Below are 27159 nucleotides of genomic sequence, written 5' to 3'. Positions count from 1 at the left end.
CCTGGACCAGCCGGCTCACTGGAAAACGCCTCGCAATGCCCCTCGACTGCTCAGGAACGAATCAGGGCCCCCACCCCCCCAAAAAGATATGTGCTCAAACCACAAACAAGCCACCGAGGCAGCAAGTGACAAGCGTCTGTCCCCGAATGCCCCATCCACCAAGCTCATTAATAAGTGAAACGACGCGGAGATTTGGCTCCGGGCCACTAAGCGCAGCAGTCGAGTGTGGTGGTGAGGGTGGGGGAGCAGCCAGGCTGGAGGCTGTTTACTGCTCCGTGCTGCCCACGTTCCGGGGGGGTGGCGCTCAGCGGATCAGACCCTTCTCCTGAGCTCCTGCGGTGGGGGGTGGCCGAGTCAGGGTGGCAGCACGAGCCAGCTCCTCTTTACAGACCCTGCAGGGGCTAGGGGAACGCAGCTGCTGCCTGAGGCAAGCCGTGCCCGGGCCCAGGGCGTGCAGAAAAAGGAGCGAGGGCACCAGCCGCCGTACCTGCAGCCAAGGGCCGTAGTGGAGACAGGGAGCAGGGGTAAGGGGACGATTTGCATGGGGATGGAGTGGGACACTCAGAGCATCCCATGAATATTCCCTCTGTGGATGGTTGTATTCATCATGGCAACACCACTCTGGTTAGCAGAGGCTGGGGGCAGACAGACGGCTGTGAACAGAGGCAGTGTTGTCCAGCGGGTAGAGCACTGGACTGCCTTCTATTCCCAGCGAGCTTGGGCGAGTCACGTTCCCTTGCTGTGCCTCAGTTTCCCCTTTACACTGTAAGCTCTTTGGGGGAGGGACATCACCCCGCTGGGCCCGCCCATCTCAGTTGCTACGGTAATGGGAATAAAAATAATGTTTTTGGAGGCAGGGGGGAAATAAACACATCTGTGTGCAAGCCAATGGGGTGGGGGAACACACGCGGCGTTAGGGATGGACGGTACAGATCTGTGAGTTGGCTCATGTGCGAACGCACACGCATGCACCAAGTAGTGACTTTGTTCTGGGTTAGTATAGCACCTCGCACAACGGGGTGCTGGTGCATGACCAGGGTCTCAAGGTGCCACTGGGCAGATGTAGGCGTGCGAGTGCACACACCCGTAGCTGCACGTGCGAATGTGGTTTTGAGTCTGGGCAGGGATGTGCCTAAGCCAGCACCAGGGTATCTGCGTGCAGGTGTCTGAACATACAGGCTGGAGTGTGAGGTCGAGACGTGCACTAGCTCTGTCTCCACGTGTGTATGGGGGTGATAAGTGCGAGTGGGTGACAACGTGTGCGCTACGGAGCCTGGGTAGAAATGTGGGCAAATGTGTGCCCCTCATAGAATGTCAGGGTTGGAAGGGACATCAGGAGGTATCTAGTCCAACCCCCTGCTCTAAGCAGGACCAATCCCCAGACAGATTTTTGCCCCAGATCCCTAAATGGCCCCCTCAAGGATTGAACTCACAACCCTGGGTTTAGCAGGCCAGAGCTCAAACCACTGAGCTATCCCTCCTGCCCCTGTTCCAAACTCTCTGGCACGGCCGCAATTTGCCCCAGGCCCCGGGCCCTGCAGGGGCCCCGCAAGCCGCTCCGGGTTTTCGGCAGCGGACCCTTCACTCACTCCAGGTCTTCGCCAGCGGGCCCTTCAGTGCAGCGGAAGACTTGGAGCGAGTGAAGGACCCGCCGCTGAAGTGCTGCCGAAGCCTCGGAGCGCCGCCCGCTGAGTACAAGCGCTGCAAGCGGCGGGGAAAAGAAAGAAAGAAAGAAAAAAAGCCACGACCGGCTGCTCTACCGCCGCTGCTTCGTTCTTCGGCGGCAATTCGGTGGCGGGTCCTTCCCTCCGAGAGGGACCCGCTGCTGAACTGCAGCCAAAGACCCAGCCCTGCCTCAGGCCCCCTGAATCCTCTGGGCGGCCCTGCTCTCTGGAGCCAGATTTCCACATAAGGGAAGAGCAGAGACGTTTCAACGAACACAGGCTGAGAAGCAGGACCCTGCGGCTCAGCACAATGGCATTTTGACAGTCCTGCCATTACACGGTTAACCCAGAGGCAGTTCGGAAACAAGCAGCAGCTCCAATCGCCAGGGGTCACCAGCCAGCTAAGGGGTCACACCCTCCCAGCAGTCAGTCCCCATTGCATCTCTGGCCTGGGGAGCACAGGAGCTGCCGTCTTAGGCCAGCGTGCAGCCGGCGCAGTAACGACATGGCTTGTGCGTGTCAACACGGCGCTGCTCGTGTCGGCGGCACGCCTCCTCACCAGGAGCGCTTGCTTCGATTGTACTGGCCGCATGGGGCATTGTGGGACGGCTCCCGAAAGCCAGTAACAGTCCTGACGTGAGCAAGGCAGCGTCCACCCTGTGCAGCGGCAGTCCAGAAAGCCAACACAATGGGGAAAGAGAGAGAGAATGAAAGGGAAAATATCATAACGCAGCATCTACACTGACACTGCATTGACCTAGAACAGGGTTTCTCAAACAGGGGTCGCCGCTTGTGTAGGGAAAGCCCCTGGCAGGCCGGGCCGGTGTGTTTACCTGCCCCGTCCGCAGGTCTGGCCGATCGCGGCTCCCACTGGCCGCGGATCGCTGCTCCGGGCCAATGGGAGCTGCTGGAAGCAGCGGCCAGCACATCCCTCGGCCCGTGCCGCTTCCCCTTGTGTCCATCAGTGCGGTGGGTGACAAGACCACCCAGGTCCCAGGCTTTCAGCGCCAGACACCTTGATGCAGGGATCCCCGGTGGATGCCAAGCCCAGAGTCCCAGAGGTGAAAGGCCAAGGAGAGAAAACAGGCTGTTGTAGGTACCATTCTCCAGTCGGGGACGCCAGCCCCTCTCTGTCACCACCTCAGGGACCCCCTGAGGCAGCTGCTCCCAGCACTGCATCTGCCCGTTTATAAACCACTGTCTAAACACAAGGGAAATCATTCGTTTCCAGCCTGCCCCCCAGAGAAACCCCTCTAGTCCTGCGCATTTCAGTGGAGATAAGAGACGTGGACCCAATCTTCCTTCCCCCAAACACCCGTATTAATAACTACAGGCCAACTCCTGCCCACAGGGATACCCCACTAGAGCCAATGGCGGCACCCTAGTGTGCACAGAGCCACCCACAGGGCGAGCGATGCCCTGGTCAGCAAAGTAAAGGGTCCCTGCCGGCACCCAGCTCTTGCACTATATACACCGAACCCCTTCCCCAATACAGACCCCGGGGTGAGCCAAGGGCACAGGGAGACCCCAAAACCCTGGTCCCAGCCCCCCAAGACCCCAGTTAGCAACAATGCCTTCATGTGCCAATACAGAGGTGGGGGGAGCTGAACTGATGTGTCCCACCACCCCAGAGATCAGCTATTGTGTAGCAGGGGGAGGGAATACCTCCCCCCATTCATCTCTTTGGAAGGGATGGGAAAAGCATGACAGATGGGGACCAACCCCCTCCCTCAGAGACCCACCCCCTCCCTGCCCCCCAACTTCCAGGCAGAGCTGCAAAGATCCCAGCCTGCAGCAACCCACCCGCCCAGTGCCCATTCCCGGTGGGCAGAACCTAGATTTCCACCCCTAGGGGAAAGGGGCAGTGGGGGAGGGACATTGGTTCCCCTGGGGCAGGGTTGGCTCATGCACAGCCCCTGCTCCCCACTCATCTCGGTGACCCTTTTCCTTCCTTTGCTGGGGGATTAGCTGCTCCATCGCTGGCCTCCTGTCTCCCCCCGATCCCCGCCCAGCATCTCTGACAGCTCAGCTCGGACAACAGCCCCGGAGGCAGCAGGGAAGGCGGGGGGGGGAGGCAATCCCCCTCATGATGCCAGAAGCAGCCTCCCCCTGCCCCCCCCACCCCCGCCATGCATCTGCTGGGGCGGAGAATCCCTACCTTCCCTGCGGAGCTCGGACTCCTCCGAGGAATCCAGCGAGATCCCCTCTAAGGAGACACCACTGGCAGGGCTGCTGCTCATGGCTGCGGTCAGGGATGCTCAGAGACAGGCTTTTCCGCACTGCTGCTCCGAGACGCGGGTACCCGAGCAGGCTGCCACGGCGACCGTCTCCAGATCCCGCTGCCCTGACAGCTCGCCCGCCCAGGCGATGGATGGGGCTGAGCCCGACGCTTTCGCAGCGCGGGGAAGGGCGGAGGAGGCAGAAGCCACTGGCTGGAGAGAAGACCAGGCATCTCCCCAAAATGCCAGCCAATCAGCCAGCTCGGCTGCCGGCGGCGTGATTGGCACTGGCGCTGCTGGCACCAGATGGCAAAGGTGGGCGAGAGCAGACGCCTAAGGGGGAGTTGTGACCCCACCAGCCCTGCTGCCTGGAGAGGCCAGCCAGCCAATGCAAAGCCCGCCAGTGAGTGGATCGGCACCGGGAACTGGACTCCTGGTTTCTATTCTCAGCACCACGTGTTGCCTAATGGATAGAGCAGAGCCCGTGGGAGCATGACCTAGTAGTTACAGAAGGCACCTGGGTTCTACTGCCAGTTATCTCCCCCGGGTTCCAGCAGGGAGACTGGGAGCCAGGGCTCTTGGGTCCTCCTGCTAGCTCCAGGAACCTAAGAACGGCCAGACTGGGTCTGACCAAAGGTCCACCAAGCCCAACACACACACACACGATTTTCACACGGTGCACAAAACTCACACAGAGCCCCATGCAACACACACACACCATCACACTGGCCCCCACAGCGTCACATGGTGCACAAACATACAGCTACACAAAACACACACACAGCCCCATGCAACACACACACACCTGATCACACTGGCCCCTACAGCTTCACATGCCACACAAATACACATGAGCCCCACCCAGCACACACACACACAACTGATCATACTGACAACCACAGCTCCACACGGTGCACAAACACACAGCTACACAAAACACACACAAAGAGCCCCACCCCACACACATGCCCACAGGGTCACATATCCAGCCCCACATGGCCCCCACGCCCGGCTCAGCCCAGGACCCGGCCAGCTCAGCCTGCCCGCAGGGCTCTGCTCCCCCTGCCCCTTCCCTGCCCTTGCCCCCTTCTCAGGGGGGCAGGGGGTAAGCCTCATGCACCCCTGAATTATTAACCCCTTCCTGCCAGCAGGGGCGTAAGGGCGGCGGGGGATGAGCAGGCCCATAGGGGAGGGGGGAGGGGATGGTGCACCAGGCACCCAGCAGGTGGGAGAGGCCCCGGTCCCGAGTCCCTCCCCAGGGGCAGGGGGCATTGGTGCCTTAACCCCTTTAAGGCGGGCACTGGCATTGGCGCTATTATACCCTCGTTGCCATGGCAGCAGGAAGGGATTACATCCAAGGACGTTAAGCCAGGACGGATACAAATTTAAAGGGACAGCGTCAACCCGCCCCACCCCTAGCCTGAGCCCCTCCCGCCCCAAACCACCTGCTCCCCCTCGCAGGCCTACCCCTGTCCTGCCCCCTTCCCACCCCACCCCACCTGGACCCCATCCCACCCCCCACAGCCTGATCACCAACTCCCCACCCCAGAGCTCACACTCTCACCCCAATCCCCCAACCCAACCCCTTCCCACCCCATCCAGCCTGACCCCATCTCACCCCACCCAGACCCCTTCCCACCCCTATATCTGATCCCACTCTAACCCCATCCCCACCCAACCCCTTCCCACCCCATCCAGCCTGACCCCATCTCACCCCTGCCTGACCATCAACTTCCCCACCCCAGATCCCACTCTAACCCCATCCCCACCCAACCCCCTTCCGATCCCATCCAGCCTGACCCCATCCCACCCCCACCCAGACCCCTTCCCACCCCCCTATATCTGATCCCACTCTGACCCTATCCCCCACCCCAACCTCCTTCCCACCCCACCCAGCCTGACCCCATCCCAAACCCCCACCAGACCCTTTTCCCACCCTACCTTGCCTGCTCAGGGGTCCCAGCCCTTCTCACCCCACCTACTCCTGCCCCCCGCCTAACAACCTCACTCTCACCCACTCCTGCTCCTCCCACCCCAACCCCACCCACCCCCTCCAGTTTTCAGCCTTCCAGCCATGACTGGGAGGGGCAGGGGGGATGGAGAGAAACAGAATCTGCCTGAGACTGGGATTAACCCTTAGAAAGCCAGGTGGACTCAGAGGCAGTTAACACCCAGAGATGGGCCTTTCATGTGGCGGGGGGGGGGGGGGGGAAGAGAGGAGCCTGGGATCTGGCTTGTCGGGCCAGTGTCAGAAATGTACCTGGTCTCTATGCAAACCAGCACCCCCACCTCTGCTGTTCCTGAACCCCCTGGGCTCTGCTCATCCTATTACAGGGGGGAAACAGAGGCACAGAGAGACCAAGTGACTCACACAGAGAGTCTGTGGCAGAGAATGGCTCCCCAAAGTCTCAGGGCCACAGGCTGTCCTGCCTCATTTTACACAGAGGCCCTGAGACCCCACTCAACCCTCTCTGTGTTTCTCCAGCTGTTTCACCCCAAGGGACCCCACTGTGCATGATACATCCACCACTGAGCTGCAGCCAGTGCTGGGGTGGAACACAGCTACTGCTTAGCAGCTCCCTGCAGCGCCACACAGCAGCGCCCTGCTGAAACCACAGGGGGCAGAATGGAGGCACCTGCCTTAGGAAACAGCCTAGATTTTAGATGGAGCAGCGCCATGCACGGGGGTCAGCACTAGCTCTGAGGGCAGAGCGCCCCCTACTGAGCCCCCTACCCCATTCCCTGCAGTGTCTGGGCTGCTCCTGAGAGGTCTCCCATTCAAATGCTGCCCTGGCTCTACTCTCCACCCACACTCTGGTGCGCTGCCGTGCGCTCGCACCCACGCTCTGGTGCGCCGCCGTGCGCTCGCACCCACACTCTGGTGCACAGGCATGCACGTGCCCACAGGCGCACGCCCCATGCCAGACACACATACACGCAGGCATGTGCCCAGCTGTTCCCCAAGCCACACGCTCCCAGCGCCCTCCTCCGGCCTTGGGGGTCTGGCCCAGCCCCATGGCCCGGGTGTGCCATTAAGTGGCTTAGAGCACAGCCCCAGGATTCCTGCCTGGCCTACAATGTAATCACCAGCTAAAGAGAAGAGGTTTAATTAAACGTAAGAGGGTTAGAGACGGGCAGGTAGGGAGCAGAAGCTGTGTGTATGCGCACGCATGCACTGTACACACACACACACACACTGTACACACACACACACACTGTACACACACACACACACTTACTTTGCATTTACTAGCAACAAAGGACATGCAGCCAGCAGGCCTGACAGAGAGAAGATGCAGCCCAGAGCAAGGGGTGCAGCCAGCAGAACCAATCAGGAGCAGGGGGGCCCCCATCCCCACACTCCGATGGGAGCAGCACATGCGCCTGTCCCTGGGGTGAAGCACTGGGGTTTTTAGAGATGCGGGCCCCGTATTTGACTCCTGATGCCCCCGTGGGGCAACCCCACATGCACATCCTCCCTCCAACTCCCCATCCACCTTGAACCCCCCTTACTCACCCAAAGCCCTTCCCCTCATCCCACGGCACCACCACCCCCCATTCTCCCTGCACTGCTCCTCTCCCATTGCCCCCTCCCGGTCTCATTCCCCCCCTTCAGGTTCATTCTGTCCCATCCCCCCCCAGCCTGGGGGGGTAACACACTCCAACGGGGGCAGATGCTTTCGTACTGCCCAGCCCAGAATCTCCGGGCGGCCTCTTTAATTTCTGCAGCTGCGTTTCCATAGACACAGCGAGCAGGCGGTGCGGTCAGTCAGTACCAGCATCCCAGCAAGCGGGTGGAGGGGAAGCAACCTTTGCAGCTGCAGCTGTACTGATGGCAGAGAAGCCAGGGCACCTACCGATCCAGCCTCCATCTCGCCTCAGCCAAAACCCGCTGTGCCAGCCCCTGACCACGGCATCACCTCTTCCCCTTCCAGGGGAGGCAGAGGGGGGTCAGACCGGGAGACAGCAGGAGATCGGGCTCCCAGCCACTCGTCGCCTCCAATGAAGCTGACCCACGTCACCTCACAGGGGGGCGAGCGTTCAGAACAACCTGGTGCCCTGCACGCCCCCGCCCCCCCCAAGTCAGAATAATCAGGGCACCTCTGTTGGAATGACCGAGCTTTGCAGCCCCAAAAACGCAGCTCCCGGCATGGAAGCCAGGTTGTTCATTTCACATACGCCTATAACCCCCATTCCCGTGGCCTCCGAGTGCCTCGCCATCTTTAGTGTATTTATCCTCCTGGCCCCCTGTTACAGATGTGGGAACTGAGGCACAGACAGGCCCGGACTCTTAAAGGTACTTGGGCACCTAACTCCCATTGGTTTCAATAGGAGTTAGGCGCCTCCATACCTTTAAAAATCTGGCCTTAAGTGACTTGCCCAAGGTCACACATGTGGAATGTGGCAGAGCTGGGGATTGAACCTGAGACCCAAGCCAGTGCTCTAATCATTGAGCCATCCTTCCTCTTACTTGGGCACTTATCCCCTCCATTCCCCGCCAGCAGCCAGCTGCTCCTGCAGCACAAGGAACGAACAGCGAGCTCTCTGGGGCACGGATGGCCCCATCCAGTGGGTTTAGAAAGCTCCTGGAGTGCTCTCCCGTAACCCCGCTAATACACCAGTCTCCTGACCAGAGAGATGAAGCAGGCACCTCTAAAATCCAGCTAGATAATCCTAGGGACATAGTGGGACAGAGGCAGGAGCCGCACACGGGGATGGAACCGGCGTTCTGTTACGGGGCAGTCTCCTCTCCCAGCTCAGAGCAGGGTCCAGATCTCACAGCTGAGGAGGCTGTAGAGATGGAGTCGGTCAACCTGCCCCTTCTGGGCAAAGCCTCACCCCCTCAAGAGCTTGTCGTGGGGAGCTCTTAAATCTGAGTCCAAACTTGGCAGCTTGGGCCCATCTCCAGTGTCCACCTATGCCCAAGCCCCATGGGAATTCAGGGGTGGTGAGGGGCACACCCTGAGGGTGCCCTGCGCCCACAATGGAACGCAGGGCCCAGGCGACATTTCCCAATGCCAGCCCGGAGAGGGCGTGTCTTACCCAAGTCGGAGTTGGTAGCAGCCACGGGCATCTCAGCAGCTGGCGCGGTTCGGGCAGGGCTGGGGCGTCAGGTGGCGAGCGCAGCTCTGAACGGGCACACACAGGGCTCTGCGGAGAGAGGAAAAGGTGAAAGGCAGTCACTCGAAGGGGGGAGAGGCGGGGGCTAGCGGGAGGGGGCACAGGACACAGAGGAAAGGAGCTATATGGAGGAAGCCTATAGCCCCAGGATGCCGTCAATCTAGCAACCCCACGGCAGCGCTACCCCTGCTGTGGGCATACAAGTCCCGTCCGGATTCCTGGCACATCAGGGCCCAGTGGGGAATGCCACCCGACTGCCGGGGGGAGGGAGGGAGCGGGATAAGGAGACACAGCACGTAGTGACCGGCCGCCCGCCTTCAGAGCCACTCTCAGCCCTTTCCCACCGGGGGTCACTGGAGCATCATCTCCACGCGCAGGAGCCGAGGAGACGCCGAGTTAACCGGACACCATGTGCCAGAAGGAGGGATGTTTGCGGGGTGAGTCTGAGGCAGGAGCAGCAGGGAGCTCCCCCCGGCAACCACAGCCAGCACCCCTTCTCCATCCCCCACGGCACCCCCTGCTGGGAGGGTCTGGGACTGGAGTACCTGGGAACCCCCCCCCCACAGCCAGCACTCCTGCTCCATCCCCCACAGCACCCCCTGCTGGGAGGGTCTGGGACTGGAGTACCTGGGAACCCCCCCACACAGCCAGCACTCCTGCTCCATCCCCCACGGCACCCCCTGCTGGGAGGGTCTGGGACTGGAGTACCTGGGAACCCCCCACAACCACAGCCAGGGTCTGGGACTGGGAACCCCACAGCCAGCACTCCTGCTCCATCCCCCACAGCGCCCCCTGCTGGGAGGGTCTGGGACTGGAGTACCTGGGAACACACACACACCACCCCCGCAAAGTCTCCAGTCTCCTGGGGCCGGTGAACTCAAGGGGGTTAAAAAAAAAATCTAGTCGGCTCAGGACCCCGGAGCAACAGCAGGCTGCCCTGGATGAGGCCTTGCCCGTCTAGCGCCCCTTGTGGCAGAGAGGAGCCAGTGCCAGTCTATGATGCCTGCAAAGGGGGGGGGCGCATCTGTCCAGGCTGCCGGACACAGCCAGACCCTGTGGTTCTCTCTGCCTCTCCCAGCTCCGAATCCCGGCCTGGAGCCAGCAGCCGAAGAAGGGGGGCTGAGCACACAGCAGCCCCAGGAGCGGGGAGCGAGCCCAGGCCTGCGTCCTGAGGACGGGGCTGCCCAGGGGAAACAGGGCCATGGACGAGCTGCCAGCACACAGAGGAGATGCTCATACCCGGGTTGCCATGGCAACACTGGAGCGGGAGAACGATATGGAAGCAGCGGGAGCCGCCCCATAGCCCACCCCTCATGGTTACAGCCGGCTGCCACCTTTGGAGATGCTGCTAGGGAGCTGGCTAGGGATCCGAGCTGGTGAGGGAGGACGGGGGAGGGCAGGTCACGAGGAGAGGGCCCGTGGGCCCTTCTCCCAGTCCAGGACAGGGCCAGTCCCTATTATGCTAAGTGACGCTGCTCCCGAAGCCATGTGGGCTGCAGGACATCACTCAGCCGCCTCTGCACCTGCCAGGCCATCAGGGTTGAAGCTAGAGAGGCCCCTGGGGCTGCCGCTGCAGATGATCCAGATCCACCGGAGCACAGTGTGAACCGGTCAGCCCGCTTCCCTTCCACCCAGGGGCAATGCAGGCCCATCTAACAGCCCTGTGCTGCTGGGGGAGATTCCAAAAAGGCTGGTTTGCCCGGCTTTGTAACACCCGTGTGCCGGGAGCTGGCCTCCGGGGGCCGCATGTCTCCACACCCTCCTGCCCAAGTACTGTTTGTGAACTCCTCAGGGCAGAGACTCAGCATCAAATTCCTCCCTGATGCGGCAACATGCCACCTCTGGTCACAGGAGGCGACATCCAGGTCAGCTTCTCCTCCAACCCCCACCCCACAACCCCAGCTTTGAAATGCCCCTTGGCTGAAACAACCTCTCCACAAAGCCGGGATGGGCACCACCTTCCCCAGGCTGCTCGCATGCAGGCTGTCCCCAGCCAGCCTCTTTGCTCCACTCTTGCTGTCAAGCTCCAGGCCTCTCCCCCCTACACCCACCCACCCACCCACACACTTGGGAATGCAGCCGGCTCCATGTGAAACGAACACGCCCGGTCTCAGCTTAGCAGCTGCCAGAGCATCAATTCCATTCTTTTTGGGCAAAGCAACAAACACGTCACATTTCGGGGCATGAAGGAGGAGGAGGAGGAGGAGGAATCGGGCCCTCCAGGCTAGGGCACAAGAACTGAAACAGCGACTCAGTTGCTTTCCCTGCCCTGTGCTTTAAGGGTTAACAATCTCTCCCGCCCCACCCACCAGATCACAAATCCAGACACCTGAGCACCTGGGCAGGTGCTTTTGGAATGTTCCCTGGCAAGAAGCCACATGCACATTGGTCTGGGGGCGGGCGGAGCTCAGGAGAGTGAATGGGGCAGATACCAGTTTCAGCCTGAACGCCACGTGGTGCCGGTGGCACTGTGCCCCCGGCCGATCTAGATTCTGCACCGAATCAGACTCATGCCAGTCGGGCATTGCACACCAGCCAACTCTACTGCTGGACCCAGCCGGCCCTAACAAAGAAAACCAGGAAGGAGGGACAAATAGAAACATTATCATTGGCTTCGGTGGGGTGCTCTGGACTCAGAAGGCAGCATGGGAGGAGCATGGGGGATGCTCCCATAGGAGCGTGAAGAGCATCCCGGATGGTCCGTACGAGCCATTCACTGCTGGACTGGAGGTGGTTGGTATGAGATAGCATAGCCATCAGGCAGCTGCCCAGGTTAGCACCTATCTCAGCCATAGCTGGAGTGAGCTTAGATCTGTCCCATTCTGCCCCATCCCTGGTACTGAGGGGCGCAGCCTGGGAGAATCCCGAGTGACAGGCAGAGGGAATCTCCATGGGAAGGATGGAATCGGAGTTCGTTTCATGGAGGGGGTTGCACACTCCAAACCAGGGAACAGGAGGAGAGATTAAAGAGGCTAGGACTCTTCAGCTTGGAAAAGAGGAGAATAAGGGGGGATATGACAGAGGTCTATAAAATCATGAGTGATGTGGAGAAAGTGGATAAGGAAAAATTATTTACTTATTCCCATAATACAAGAACTAGGGGTCACCAAATGAAATTAATGGGCAGCAGGTTTAAAACAAATAAAAGGAAGTTCTTCTTCACGCAGCGCACAGTCAACTTGTGGAACTCCTTGCCTGAGGAGGTTGTGAAGGCTGGGCCTATAACAGTGTTTAAAAGAGAACTGGATAAATTCATGGTGGTTAAGTCGATTAATGGCTATTAGCCAGGGTGGGTAAGGAATGGTGTCCCTAGCCTCTGTTTGTCAGAGGATGGAGATGGATGGCAGGAGAGAGATCACTTGATCATTGCCTGTTAGGTTCCACTCCCTCTGGGACACCTGGCATTGGCCACTGTCGGTAGCCAGGATACTGGGCTAGATGGACCTTTGGTCTGACCTGGTACGGCCTTTCTTCTGTTCTTAGGCCTGCCTGAGGAAACAGGACAGCTATCCTGTTCCCAGCAAAGGCTCCCATTCGGCAGCTTGATTAAAGAAGGCTGAGCCCACAACCCGGACTGCAGCATCTTCATGCATGGGGCCATGAGGAGCTGCGATAGTTCCTGGATCTGGCTGAGCCCAGAGGCTGGGAGCATGAATCTTGGTGTGGCAGCACCGGGATGGGGATGGTTCCATGTAGCTTCCTCCTACCACCCTGGGATGTGCCGCCTGCCCCCCGGCTGTGGCTGGGAATGAGCCCTGCCACGAGCACCCCACTGCGGTTGGGAGTGGGAATCCTGGTACTAGGCCTGGTGGGCAGATCCTGGAGCAGGTTGTGAGTCCTGGCACACTTAGCTGCTGGCTAACGCAGCACCTGGCCCTGGGTCCCCGGATTCTGCTGTGCTTCCTTCGAGGCTCGGAGTGGGAGTCCCAGCTTAGAGCACTGGTGTGTGAATCCGGCTGCAGCCGCATCAGAAAGCCATCCACATTCCTGGGGTGCAGACGCGCGTTCATTGCTCCAGGAGGGATGCTGACACGACCTCACCGGGCGGGATACGTCCCAACCAGGCGGCAGAATGAGAACGTGCATCCCACACGCCCACTAAGGGCAGTTCAGTGGGCGCAGAGTCAGCCACAGACTGGGGGCAGAGGAGATCTACAAGGCCACCTAATGTTTTCTGGCTCCACCCGTGAGCATGGAAATCAGGGTTCCGTCCTAGGTCCTATTCCCAGAGCGAGGAAGGAGTGTGGCCTAGTGGTTAGAACAGGGTACAGGGAGCCAGGACACACCGGTCTCTGTTTCTAATGTATGAATCGCTGATTGTTTCTATTGTCTGTCACTAATTTGCACTGGTTGCACAGCATCCACCTTCATTACAAGTTCCCTTTGATCACACAGACATACAGAGCACTTCCCTGACACAAACACACACACACACAAACACACACACCGCTCCCCTGACAGACTCCAACTCTGATCTAAGAGACACTTGGTGGTGACAGGGGGATCCTGCCTCCAAGCTCAGCACTCCCTGAACCGACAACACAGTCTCGGGAGAATCTACAGGTTCCTACTGCATCCTCCTCAGCCAGTTCTCAGGGCCATGCTGCCTTTGGCAGCAGCTGGGCTCCGAGGGCCCAGTTCTTCATTGCTCTGCACCTTGTCGCAGCATGGGGGCAAAACACTGCCCCGTGATATTCTTTGAACAAGCAGTGGGGAATCAGGCCTGGTGGCTTTCCGCTGCTCATTGCGTTTCGTTTCTTTCACGCTGCCTCTCCACCACCCCACAGCCTTGCCTCTAACCACAGGACGGGGGCAGAGGTTTCTGACTGACAGATGTCAGCGCAGCGGTCCCAGGATCCGAGACAAGCTGAGCGAGGGAATGTCTTCCTTGGGTCCACTTGGAAAGTACCCGCTTGCGAGCGACGCAGGGCTGTTCTGCGGGGCGGACGTACAGCGAGGCGAACAAAGCCGCTGATTGAGCCGTGCCCAGATGGGCAGCCCTGCTGAATCCAGCCATTCTTCAGCGCCAGCGGGGCCCAAAGACGGAAGTGGTGGCGATAGGCAGCGTGGGTCTGCTGCGTATGGGGAAAGGGACTGGCAGTGAGCTCACCCCTCGTAACCCCGCCCCCACCCAGTCTTTATACGGCCCAGGTAATTTGCTCTCATTCGGAATCTCTGGCCCCACACCGGGCAGCGGAGTCGTCAAGCTTCGCAATTGGTTCATGATGTGAAACCCACCGACGCACACCCCAGCTTGGGGGGGAGGAGGGACTCAAACCAAGAGCCATTAAACCAGCCCCCCCCCATTCAGAAAGCAGCTACTTATATTATTACATAACAACATGTTGCTCTTCGACATGCCCGAAGCGACACGCAGCTGGAAGCTGAAATCAGCATCTTTAACCGGGGAGGGACGCAGCTGGGGGAGCGAAACCCACCAGCGGAGAAAATAAAATCCATTACCCCTCCCTCACTCCCCCCAAAACATCAGTGCCCACAAATCAAAGAGAGGATTCCCGCAATAGTAGGAATACGGCAGCCCACGCAAAGCCAGAGGCTGGGCTCAATTTGTGCCAGGGCCACTCTGGGTTTGGCAGTTCAGAGCCCCGGCACCTGTGGGCTGGGCATTTCAGGGCCCCGGCACCTCTGGGTTTGGGAGTTCAGAGCCCCGGCACCTGTGGGCCGGGCATTTCAGGGCCCCGGGGTCCCTCTGGGCCGGGCAGTTCACAGCCCCGGCACCTCTGGGCCTGCTGCATCAGTTATGAATGTAAAACAAAAAATTTGCTTGAGCCCCGGGGCGGCTCTTTCATTACAAATTAAGCCCTGGCCAGAGGGGAGGAGAAGCCGAGGGGATCCGGGGAGAGGGAAAGGGAAGCCGGCTGCCCCGGGGGAGGCGAGGAAGATGGTCAGAGACACGCTCTCTGGGCACCTATGGAAACCACCCCGCCTCGCCCAGCGCCCGGCTGGCAAAGCAAGGAGGCATTTCTCCTGGCAGGGCTCCGGGCGTGAAAACGGGGGGGGGGGGGAGGTTTGAAACTGACCAGCTCAGGGGGGGTGAAACTGGATGATTTAGTTGGGGTTGGTCCTGCTTTGAGCAGGGGGCTGGACTAGGCACCTCCTGGGGTCCCCTCCACCCCTGAGAGCCTCTGAGTCAATGCACCTCAAAGGGGGGGTCGGGGGAGAGGTCAGGTTAGCAGCTGCCCGCAAAGGCGGGGGAGGGGCTCTTACCTGCCCCAGCAGCGCTGCTCCAAAGGCCCCGGGCTCGCTGGGATGCGCGGCGGGGCGGGGCGGTGCTGGGCTCGCTTCGCTCCTGCCGCTGCCGCTGGGCTCTTAAAGCAGCAACGCCGCTGGAAGGGGCTGGCTGGGTCCCACCAGCGAGCCGGGGACCGGGCTGCTGGCTGAGCCGTTTCAACCCAATGGGTTTCAACCGGGGCTCCAGGGACCCCCAGGCTACGTCTGAGATCTCCTGCCTCTGCAGCCGGGTGTGTGAATAACCCGATCTGCCCCCCACCCCTTGCAGATCTGACTTGAGCCAGGCAGGGGCTGCGGGGGGCATCAGTTATCTCCAGCAAACTGGGGGGAAGCAGGGTGCAAGGGGGGTGGGGGAGTGTTTCCAAAAGACCATTTTGAAAGAGCACCAGGGTCATTTTGTAGGGGACGAGGCAGAAGGCAGAGCCAAGGCCAGGCTAAGGCTGTGGGATCGGGCCCGAAGGCGTGGTGGGGTCAGAGTGAAGGGGATGCGGGTGGATGAGTGAACGGGAAGCGGGGGAGTGAATGGGGGGATAGGAGAGCGGAGGGTCCATCGAGGGACGGGGGAATGGGGGAACAGGACCGCGAAGGAGTGAACGGGAGGGGATCGGCTCATTTACATCCCAGGATTGGCAGGGAAGCGCTGATCATTCCTGTCCGCAAAGTGCTGGGCCTCAGTGATACCCCTCTTGCCCCCTGGCCATTCACCCCTGCCAAGCAGATGCTGGCTCCACGCTCCCTCCCCCCAGGGTAAACCGCAACCCCCATCCCTGGTGGTTCGAATCTCAGCAGGCCCCCTGCGACACCCCGCTGTGAATGCACAAACACACACACAGACACGCACGCATGCCCCAGCCATCAAGATGTCTCAGCCCCTGACACCCCACAGCTGTGCTGTCCCCCCCCCACCCCCACCCACACAACTGGGTGTCTGCACTCCCCTCGCTCCAGATCAAAGAGCAGCAAATCGACGGCAACTTACACCCAGATTTATTGTGCTGATCATTATTCACATTAGTCTACCCAGGAACCGAGGGACAAAGAGAGAAGGTGGCAGTTGCGGTGTTGGTTGTCTTTGAAGCAGGCGGCCCCGGGGGGCACAGGAGCGGGGAAGAGAGGAGAATCACAGAGGGATCAGCGCCGGGGTGGGGTTTTCCACCCCGAGGCCTTTTCCTGTTCGCCCCAAGGTGGCTTCCGCTCAGGATCACACCCTGAAATGACCAAAAAGACTCAGTTAGGATCCAAGGGACCCAGTCGGCGCCGCAGCCTAGGGATGCTGTGAGCCCCAATGCCCCATGTCCGCATCTCCTGCCCCCTGGTCTCCCCCCATCCCTCACATCTGTCCTGTCCTCCAAGCCTGCTGCCCCCAAACTTTGCAAGGGTTTCCTGGGCCTAGTCCCTCTCTGCGGGGCTGAACCAGAGGGGTTTGGAGCTAAAAGCAGCAGCTTCCACTGTCCAGGGTAAAGAGCTGCCTGTTAGCTATGGGGCAGCCACAGCCCCATAACTCTCCAGCCAAGAGCCCCACGGCGCTAGCCTGGGTTAGAGATCGATACTTCCCCTGCCCCCAAACCGTCTCCTCGCAGCCTTGCTCCCACGCCTGCTTCTCTCTCCTCTGCTCCTCCCCCCACTCATGTCCCAGCACCCCCGGAGCAGCTCTCGGAGGACGGTGCCCAGCTGTATCCAGGACCCTGCAGAGCCGGCAGGTCTCCTGATTCATGCGGGGCAGGGGGTCCCCCCACCCTGCTTGTGTAAATGTCTTTCCAGGCTGCCGTCCCCCTTGCAGGAGGCTGATTGGTCTTGCGTACCCCAAGTTTCACCTCACTTAAAAACTACTCGCTTACAAAAATCAGACCTCAAACTACAAAAATGTCACAGCCCCACTAGTACTGGGAAATTGCTGCCTGTCTCGTGTTTACCAAGTAATTATCAGATAAATCCATTGGAATATAAATCTTGTCCTTACGTTTCAGTGTTAGAGGCTAGAGTGCCGGATAAACAAGTCACTGTATGAAATTGTAGTTTGCACTGACTTCGCTGGTGCTTTTTATGTAGCCTGTTGTAAAACTAGGCAAGTATCTAGCTGAGCTGATGTACCCCCGGAAGTCCTCTGCGTACCCCAGGGGTACATGTGCCCCTGGTTGAGAATCACTGGTCTAGAGGACCATGGTTTTGTTGGGGGTGAGTCCAGCACTTGGTCCAAGCCTGGGGATACAAATCATACGTTTTAGGGAGCGGGATTTGGATTCCTCATGCCCTATGACCTCTCTGCCCTGCCGCTTCCAACATCCACCGCCGCAGCCAACCGCGATGGGGAAACCCATCCGCTTGACGGGTCTGCTGAGCCGATCAGCTGTCTCTGGCTGGGTCTGTACAGAGCCTTGCACCCCAGAACCCAGGCCTGGGTGGAAGCATCTAGGCACGGCCATAAAACGAACAGTAAAGCAGCAGCGTCAGGGCTGAAATAGTTCAAGCTGCCACGGAAAGGATCCTCCCAGGGGCAGAGTTAACACCCAGCTCAGCAGCACGGGGCAGTTGGGAGAGGGAGGGAGGGGTGGGTGGATATAGGACAGAGAGAGGATATTCCCCTGCAGCTGATGCACCCCAAACAGGACACGCTTGTGCTAGTTTATGAGACTCAGACAATGACACTGACTAGACAGCCTGACACCGATCACCCAGGCAGCTGGGAGAAGTGCTGGGGAGAGGGAACAGGCTCCCTGGGGGAAAGCCAGCGCTGCTGGTCAAACCCTCCCAGTTGCAGGGGTTGCTCCATGATGCTGCTGAGGAGCCGTGTCCTTTTCAACGCTCTGATTTTAGCCCTGCGTCCCTTTCGCTTCCCGGTTCATCCCCGGGGGAAAGCCCCACACCTGGCCCCGTGAGGCTGAACAGGGAGCAGGGTTTGTTCAGCGGCTGGGGCCTGGTCTCCGTCCTCTGCAGCCCCTTCAGCTCCCTCCTCACACAGAGAGCTTGATGCCACCCCTGGCGACATGGTCTGTCAGTGCCATCTAGCGGGCACAGTGGGAGCGCTGAATGCGAAGGCCCCCGCCCCATCCATGTTCCTGTGCCCTTGGGCATAACAACACTGTCTTTATGCAGCACTTTTTCCGGGGGCTCTCTGGGCACTTTGCAAACAGGTATCGACGCAGCCTCACAACGATCCTGGAGGCTCAACAGTATTGATATCCCCACTGTAGAGACGGGGAAACTGAGGCCCCGAGAAGGGAAGTGATTCGCCCAAGGTCACACAGCAGCCCAGTGGTACGGCTGGGAATAGAACCCAGGAGTCCTGACGCCCACTCCCCTCTTCTACCTCCTAAAAATACTCTCTTCCCCGAGCCAAACTGGGATTCCTGGTGCCAAGATCCCTCCTTGACTCCTTTAGAGACATCTGAGGAGAGAACCCAGGCTCCTGCTACAGCCAAGAGGCCACTCTCCTTCCAGAGCTGGGAAATAGAACCCAGGTGTCCTGAGACTCCCAGCCCCCTGCTCTCACCATGCTGCTGCCCATTCTAACACACCCCAAACCTCTCCATGATATTTCCTGCAACTGCAGAGCTCTGAGACACACACACACGCCCCAACCTCTCCTGTGCATCTGCTGCCCCCGTTGCACCTTCTCCTGCAGGCATCTGGTGCGCAGTGGGTAGCGAATCCCTCTGACTTGCCAACATCAAATATCTGATATGTCCTTAATTTGAGGATTGTATATTATTAAATTGATGTTTGAAACAAGGGGATGGAATAGGAGCTTGCTCTGTCCACCCCGTGCATTGACCTGGTATTGCAGTGTCTCAAAAAACACCACAGAACACGGCTCTGGCTGACTCCCTGCTGTGGGATGGGGCTGGCGGGAAGGGCATCTCTTACTGGTCGGCCAGTAACCGGACGGTAACAGATGAACAAGTAGGACGCACGTCCCATTCCTGAGCTCCTTCCCAGAACAGATCTTACCTGTCAGGTTTAGCATCCAGAGGGGTCATAGAGGTCTCCGCAGAGCGTCCGGCTGCTGGATCTCTTGCCGTATCTAGCAGGGTGGGAGAGAAAAACATGCAGCCAGTCATTGCTTCGGAGACGGATAAGCCAGGCCCCAGGGGAGACGGGGCCATGGGACGGGACCGGGAAACCCGTCATCCGGGAGACCAGGCCAGAGGTGCGCAGCCGACTACCCCCGGCTTAGCCGAGCCACCTACCTGGGCCGCGTGACCATGTTGAGATACTGCTGCAGCTCGTTGTAGAACTGGACCAGGTCCTCCACGGGGGCATCGTCCCCGGGGTACTTGGGGTGCATGGGGGCAGCGCCGCCCAGGTGCCCCAGGAGCAGGGCCACGCAGCAGGTGAGGGAGAAGAGGGAAGCCCATCGCCTGCAGGGGGCGACCATCTGGGGGAGGAGAGAAGGGAGAGCGCGCGCCGGTGAGACGAGGCGACGGCCCCCCGAAGCAGCCCCCCGAGTGCGCTGGGACTGGAGGGGAGGCCAGCGCGGGGCTGGGGAGAGAGAGACGGGGCATGGGCACCACCCAGGGGGAGGAGAGAGACAGGCTGAATGGGGCACCAGCGTGGAGAGTGCCGGGCTGGCAGTGCCAGCGTGGGGACGGGCGAAGGCAGGTGGAGCGGAGTGGGGGGAGCTCGTGCCATGCTGAGCGTGAGCTGGACGGGTGGGTGCTCGAGGGGTCCTTGGCGACGGGGGAGAGGGGGATCCAGCCGCGTTGCCATAGAAACAGTTGTGGCGGATGCCATGGGTGCAGGGAGGAGAGGGCAGGCCCAAGGAGAGAAGCCAGTAGGACCCCCGGACAAACAGGGGGTGGGAGGTGGGGGAGCCACTGAGGAGGGGGCTCTTGGGTTTCTCGACTACTCCAGGGGTGGCGGCCGGCCCCAAGGGAAGCAGCAGGGCTCAGGGAGCGCACGGCCCATCTGTCCACTGGGAGGCGGTGGGGCTGGAGGACGTGCCAGCCAGCCCTGGAGGAGGAGAGCACCAGAGGGTGCCTGAATTGTAAGAAGATGGTGCTGGCTTGTGTGGGAATTGCACACGCATGCCCTGTACTCGTGAGCGCACGCAGAAACCTTCACGTGCGCCCTGTGCTCGTGACTGCACTCACTTGCCCTGTGCTCACCACTACACATGCACACACACGGCCAGTCATCCATGTATGTGCATGCACACACGGACACTTGCACGTACACACAGGAATACTTGCAGTCGCTGGCATGCACAGAGCTATCTGCCCCTGCTCACATCTGTGCTCGCACCCCCACTCACAGACGTGCCTCCCCTCGTGCTCGCACGCTGGGATGCGCACACCGACACATCCATACACGCGTACTTCAGACATGCCGACACGCATGCTCACACGCACACAGACACACTCGCCCATTCACACAGACCTAGCCAGACACCCAGCACCACATGCACAGACGTTTCCATCCCCCCAGCTCCAGATCCCGAGCCCCTGATGCTCCCTCCATCTGTCCAGAGGGAAACGTCACGTTTTGTGTCCAAAGGCAGCCAACCCTCCCGCCAGGACCCACCAGCTACTGACCACTCTACCAAGCAACGCTCCCATCCCCGCTGCCCCAGATCCACCCTCTGCTCTTCCTGCATTGGTACTGAGAGAGGGTGTGGGAGCCCTCCTGAGCCAGCCCTCCACCTCCCGGCCCCGGGAATCCCAGGGCACTCTCCAGAACTATGGGGCGTCTGTGCCGCAGATGTGCATGGTGCTGTACAGCACGAATGCAGATACACCCCCCTGCCCTAGGCAGAGGGCACCAATGCTGGGTGCTGGCAGGCTTGCCTGCTGCATGTTGGGAAGGAGGAGGCAGGGACCCATTCCCCCCTCCCAGTGAATCCCCCTGCGCCCCAAGTCCCGGCCCCGTGTGCTTACCCTGATCCAGTCGGGTGCGGTGCAGAGGCACAGTGCGACACAGAGGTGCTGGTGGCCTGGCTGAGTCCCTCCGTGCTCTGCGCTGCAGGAGCCGGCTCCGGAGGTTTATATCTCCCCTTACACCCCCTCCCAAGCCCCCACCTCCCGCCTGTCCCTGCGTCATCACTTCCCCGCTCTGGGCAGATGCTCTGATGTCACCCTGTGCTCGCGCCGCCCACCCCTGCCGGGCAGTGGGTCGAGGTCCCCCTTCCCCAAGCAGTCTCCCTAGCACAGTGGCTGTCTCTTCCCTTTGCTTAACTCTGGGGAGGAACCAGGTGCTATGAAGAGGGCGCCCCACAGACAGACACAGGGTGAGCCAGGATCCCCGTGCCCTTGCCCCCAAGGGGTGAGGCCTGGGCTCTGCGGGGGTCTCCGTCTGGGAAAGGATCTCAGCTCTCCAGGAGATGCCCATTGGGATGATGTGCTAAGGGTGGACTTGGCCTGACATCTCCCTGGGGGAGAGGCCACTGGAGACACCCCAATGTGCCCCCTCTCCTCCCCCAGCCCAGCTCTGGAACCCCACTCACCTGGGAAGGGCGAGCTCCCATGCAGAGGCTGGGAGGCCCCCATGACAGGCTCCTGTGTGGGAACAGGTGCCCATTGTTCAGCGCCAGGGGAGGTGGGGTTAATATTTCACCAGGTCAGTCGACCGCTGAGCCCCTCCGAGCCCCCTGCAGAGAGCGGCCCCCTCCCACCGACCTCCGAGAGCCAAGGGGGACGAGGGGTCCAGACCTTTCACCGGGGAGAAGGGGACTGACAAGACGCCCAGGATGGGCCAGAAGGTGTCTGGCCCAAGACCACCCGGTGAGTCAGGGGCGGATCCCGGCCTAGAACCTGGAAGTCCTGATGTCCCATCCCCTGCTCCCACCACCACCGCCCCATTCAGCTGTTTGCAGAGGGGTCTCTCCCCCCCAGTGCTCTCAGCCCCACACAGGAGCTTCCCTGCATGTGCATGGAGAGACCGGTCAGTTAAGGCTCAGGGTGGTAGAGGGGCAGGGGGTAATGGGGCCACAGATTACGTTACCTTAGAATAAAACAAAAGCCCCAGGGGAAGCCCCCCGGTCTCCGTCAGAGACAGCCTGGCAGATGGGACCCTGCAGCCAGCCCCAGTGCAGGAGGAGAGAAGAACGTAAGAACGGCCACACTGGGTCAGACCAAAGGTCTATCTAGGCCAGTGTCCTGTCTACCGACAGTGGCCAATGCCAGGTGCCGCAGAGGGAATGAACAGAACAGGGAATCACCGAGTGATCCATCCCCTGTCGCCCGTTCCCAGCTTCTGGCAAACAGAGGCTAGAGACACCATCCCTGCCCACCCTGCCTAATAGCCACTGATGGACCTGTTCTCCAGGAACTTATCTAGTTCTTTTCTGAACCCTGTTATAGTCTTGGCCTTCACAACATCCTCTGGCGAGGAGTTCCACAGGTTGATTGTACGTTGTGTGAAGAAATACTTCCTTTTGTTTGTTTTCAACCTGCTGCCCATTAATTTCATTTGGTGCCCCCTGGTTCTTCTGTTAGGAGAGGGAGTAAAGAACACGTCCTTGTTTATCTTCTCCACACCAGTCATGATTTTATAGACCTCAGTCATAGTTGTCTCTTTTCCAAGCTGAAAAGTCCCAGTCTCATTCATCTCTCCTCAGACAGAAGCCGTTCCGCACCCCTCATCATTTTTGTTGCCTTTTTCTGAACCTTTTCCACGTCCAATAGACCTTTTTTGGAGATGGAGCGACCACATCAGTATTCAAGAGCCAGCAGTTGCAGAAGAAACCTGGCATCCGTCAGTGGGCACTTTCCTCCAGCAGGTGGCACCCCAGGCTCATCACAGCCCAGGCAGTCCTGGGAGCCGGCAGCCAGGCCAGGGTCGTGGTAACGGGTCCCAGGGGCTGCCGGGGGAAACCCAGCCCCGGCAGAGTCAGACCCGGCAGGCCCAGATTGGGGTGTTGGAGGCCAAGGGCTGTGGAAACGCTGGATTTGGAGCTGGTGCAACCGCGGGTGCTGGAATCCTGTTTGCGGCGCTGGGCCCACAATTCAAGGATACTGGCAAACTGGAGGGGGGTCCGAGATTAAAGAAAAGACGAAGTCAAAACTGGACCAATTCAGCCTGGCAATAAGTTGTTACCAGTGAGGGGAACTGACCATTGGAACCACGTTCCCCAGGGCTGTGGTGGATTCTCCATCGCTGGCAGTTTCCGAGTCCCGCGTGGACGTTGTTCTGGAAGATCTGCTCTGGTCAAGCCGGGAATTAATCCAGGGCCGCTCTGGGGCCTGTACGATGCAGGAGGTCCCGCTCCATCACAGCGTGGTCCCTCCAAGCTATGAAAAGTGGGGTCGGTGCCTGTGACGGTGCGCGACTCACCCCTGCGGCGCCTCCTGCTGGTTCCTGGGAATTAGCTCTGGTTCCAGCTCCGGAGCGCCCTCTGCAGGCCAATGTCCTGCTTGCCGCAGGGCCCCCTCCCAGGACCCTGATGCCCTTTTACCTAGGGTGCTGCCCCTCCAGGCAATACCCCACAGCTCTGGGTCTCCCCTCCCCAGGGAACCCCCACCCTGCCTCAGCCTATGGGCTACTGCCAGTCACCATCCAGCCCCCTGTCACTGGGGCCGACTGCATCTGTATAAGCCAGTCATCATAGGCAAGGGAGGTTTTGACCTGCTGCCTTTACCTGCAACCCGGGACCCCCAGGGGCCTTGTACCAGGCCCTGCAGCCTGGGGAGTCGCTGGCCCAGAGCTCCTCAGCTCCTCAGGCCTTTCCCCAGCCCTGCTTCGCTCCAGTCCCCTTTCTGCAGGCAGCTGGGTCCATCTCCCTCCTCAGCCAGAGGGAGCCTGCCTGCTCCCGGCCCACTGCCCTCTCCGCTTTCACAGTACCAAAAAAGGCAGGTTTTAGACCTTATGATTAAGAGAAAGCCACGAAAACGTGACACGAGTGCGACCCGCGGGCTCAGCAAGCAAACCAACAGCTCGTGTTTTTGTTAAAATTCTCGTGATTTTTTCGAGACAGTCCTGGGATTTCAGGGGCCTGACCGTTGCTTGTTGAGCGCTCAGAGTCGGGGACGCTGGCAGACAGCACCTGGGTCACAGCTGACAATGGCAAAGTTGGGGACATGGAGGGCAGGTGGTCAGATCAGCGTCTCCCACTCTCACACTGTCACTGCAGATCTCACAAGCGCTGGTGCCGCTCTTAAAGCCCCAGCTGCTGGATTCAGGTGATGAAACGCAGCTGTTGTTAACATTAAGTAGGTTTCTAGTGCTTGTGATTGCAGAGAAAAACAGGAACACGTGACACGAGCTCAACCGCAGGGCTCAGAACTCAGAGGGGCAAGTACAGAGAACACGCCGTTTACTGGGGGCTTATGGTGGGCAGCCCATCCAGGAGGCAGTCCCAGTGCCAATCAAGGGCCCAGTCCTGCCCAAGCCGTGTCCAGCGCTGGGGGTCAGCCCAGCTCCCCAGAATACACCACCTGAGACCTAACTGGAGCAGTCCTGGCTCAAGCCCCTCTCCAGGACGGAGGCCGTGTCCCAGTGACGCCTGGGGAGGATACTCCGTTGTCCAGCGGCTACGAGGAGCTCAGGGGTGTGGGAGGCCACCTCCATTTAAGAGGCTGGAACAACAGGAGCTGCAGCCATATGGCCCAGGGGTGGAGCATCCCTTCGCCCTTGGCACTGCAGGGGGATGAGGCTCGGGGAGGGCTCAGCACAGAGAACGACTCGCACCCGCAACCGAGTTCACTTCTCCTGCCAGGGCTGGGCCTTGCTGGGACACCAGGGCAGGGTGCAGCACGGAGCCTGCTGCTGCTCAGGGTAGGGGGCCGAGGACATGGGACCGGAGGCCAGGACAGCTGGAACAAACAGGACGAAAGACAGGCTCTGCCTGGCAACGAATCAGCCATTGCTATCGCTAGCCAGCTCCAGCCATGGCCCCAGCGGCCCCCCCACGACCGAGGGGCTTCAGGCTTAGCCAAGCGACCTCCCTCCCCAGAGCCGAGACTCCAGCTCCAGCCAGCCCCATGCTCACCCCTATCTGGGCGGCCAGCTCCATGCTAGCCCCCCAGCCCGATGCCGGCCCAGCCCCCCAGCCTGCCTCAGCACAGGCCAAAGAGAAGGAGACCAAGAGTTAAATGCCCCTCCACTCACCCCCACCCCCAGTCAGAGCTCTGCCCTAGCTCATGTATTGCTGGAGGAGGCAGGCAGGCCGGCCGGCTCCTTTCCCTTCAGCAGCTGGGCAGGGCAGGGCAGGGCAGGGCAGGGCAGAAGCAGCTTCGCCCCATTCGCAAGGCCCCGATCTCAGAGCCTGGAGTGAGAACAACCAACCATACAACCCAAAAACAACCCCTGCCAGGCCCCCTGCGGCCAACAGAGCCCAGGCCCCGTCCCTTCCTCAGCCGCCCTCCTGTTTATATCCAGCACCCGCACCCAGGCAGGGCAAGGGCTCCCTGAGTGCACCCAGCTGCTTCTGGCCACTAGCTCCAAATTGTCCCTTAAAGGAGCAGCACCCCCTGCCACACATTCCCCACATGTCCATCGCATCTATCTAGATACCCCCTTGTCCAGCCCCAGATCCATCGATCCCCCCATACGCCATCTACCTACCCAGCCCCAGATTCATCGATCCCCTACACACCCACCTATCTACCCAGCCCCAGAGCCATCGATCCCCTACACACCCACCTATCTACCCAGCCCCAGAGCCATCGATCCCCTACACACCCACCTATCTACCCAGCTCCCGATCCATCGATCCCCTACACACCCACCTATCTACCCAGCTCCCGATCCATCGATCCCCCTACACACCCACCTATCTACCCAGCCCCAGATCCATCGATCCCCCCATATGCCATCTACCTACCCAGCCCCAGATCCATCGATCCCCTACACACCCACCTATCTACCCAGCTCCCGATCCATCGATCCCCCTACACACCCACCTATCTACCCAGCCCCTGATCCATCGATCCCCCTACACACTCACCTATCTACCCAGCCCCAGATCCATCAATGCCCTACAAGCCCATCCAGGGGCGGCTCTAGGTATTTTGCCACCCCAAGCACGGCAGGCAGGCTGCCTTCGGTGGCATGCCTGCGGGAGGTCCCCGGTCCCGCGGATTCGGCGGCACGCCTGCGGGAGGTCCACCGAAGCCGCGGGACCAGCGGACCCCCCGCAGGCAAGCTACTGAAGGCAACCTGCCTGCCGCCCTCGTGGCGACCGGCAGAGCGCCCCCCCCGTGGCTTGCCGCCCCAGGTACGCGCTTGGCGTGCTGGTGCCTGGAGCTGCCCCTGAACCCATCTACTCTATCTGGCCATCCCCACATTTGTCTGTCTATCCACATCCATCCATCTCTGTAGGGACCTATCTAATCTCTCTGTCTACCCGTCCCTTCCCATACACCCATCTCTCTCTGTTAATGGGTTGGTGCTGTGGGACGTGACAGCCTCCGTCCAGCCCTTCCACCCGTCTGACCTTCCTCCTACCCCCGGGTTCCCGGCCCTGCGGCCTTTGCTGGGGAGGGACAGAAACACTCCAGGCGTCGGTGGTTTCCGTTCAACTTGCTCTTTATTATGGAGGCAGAGACCAGAGACTCCACTGGAAATATATGTATATAAATGACGTACAAAATGAAATCAACCCGATTCGGGGGGGGACAGCGAGGGGTCGGGATCCAGCGGCTCAGACTGGCCACGGCACACAGACATCATTACAACGACAACCCGGAGAGGCCCCCACCGCCCCGCCCCACCCCCCAGGGCCCACATCCGTCCCTGTGACCCCCGCCGTGGGGGGGAGGGGCGGTCCTCAGCACCGGGCTGTCCTCGGGCACTTCTCCAGGTGCTGTCCGGGGGGAGGTCTCGGTGCCTCGGCGGGGGCGGGGGCGGGGGCCGGCAACGGGGGGCGGGGGGGGAGGGAAGACCTTCTTCGCAGAGAGGTTTCCAGCTCCTCAGGACTCAATTAAAAACGCAAATGACACCAAAAGACTCGGAACATTTAAAAAGAGGCC

General features: G+C 60.2%; 2 protein-coding genes across 6 annotated transcripts in view; both read right to left on the bottom strand.

Annotated features, from left to right (window-relative positions):
• MPP2 (membrane palmitoylated protein 2) overlaps positions 1-15300 on the bottom strand; it is a 37550-nt gene extending 22250 nt beyond the window's left edge. For 2 of the 5 annotated variants that reach the window (XM_039516894.1, XM_039516895.1), the window contains exons 1-2: positions 15233-15300; positions 8927-9034 (exon numbers count right to left, since the gene is read on the bottom strand). In XM_039516894.1, the coding sequence (XP_039372828.1) occupies positions 8927-8957 (31 nt within the window). In that variant the 5' untranslated portion in view covers positions 8958-9034; positions 15233-15300. Of the gene's footprint in view, positions 1-3822; positions 4019-8926; positions 9035-15232 lie in introns of those variants that run through there. The other 3 variants (XM_039516896.1, XM_039516892.1, XM_039516893.1) reach the window with 3 other exon arrangements.
• A 1021-nt stretch (positions 15301-16321) lies between these two features.
• On the bottom strand, positions 16322-23345 carry LOC120391994 (pancreatic hormone-like). Its single transcript, XM_039516262.1, has 5 exons — positions 23305-23345; positions 21696-21747; positions 19444-19631; positions 19205-19277; positions 16322-16464 (listed from the first exon to the last, which is right to left on the bottom strand). The coding sequence occupies exons 1-4, from the start codon at positions 23343-23345 to the stop codon at positions 19214-19216; spliced, it is 345 nt and encodes a 114-aa protein (XP_039372196.1). The 3' UTR covers positions 16322-16464; positions 19205-19213.
• Positions 23346-27159: the final 3814 nt, after the last annotated feature.

Source organism: Mauremys reevesii, linkage group 27 (genome assembly GCF_016161935.1).
Source record: "Mauremys reevesii isolate NIE-2019 linkage group 27, ASM1616193v1, whole genome shotgun sequence".
Classification (NCBI taxonomy): domain Eukaryota; kingdom Metazoa; phylum Chordata; order Testudines; family Geoemydidae; genus Mauremys; species Mauremys reevesii.
Note: the sequence above shows the minus strand (reverse complement) of the source record. Positions and strands in the feature narration are given on the sequence as shown.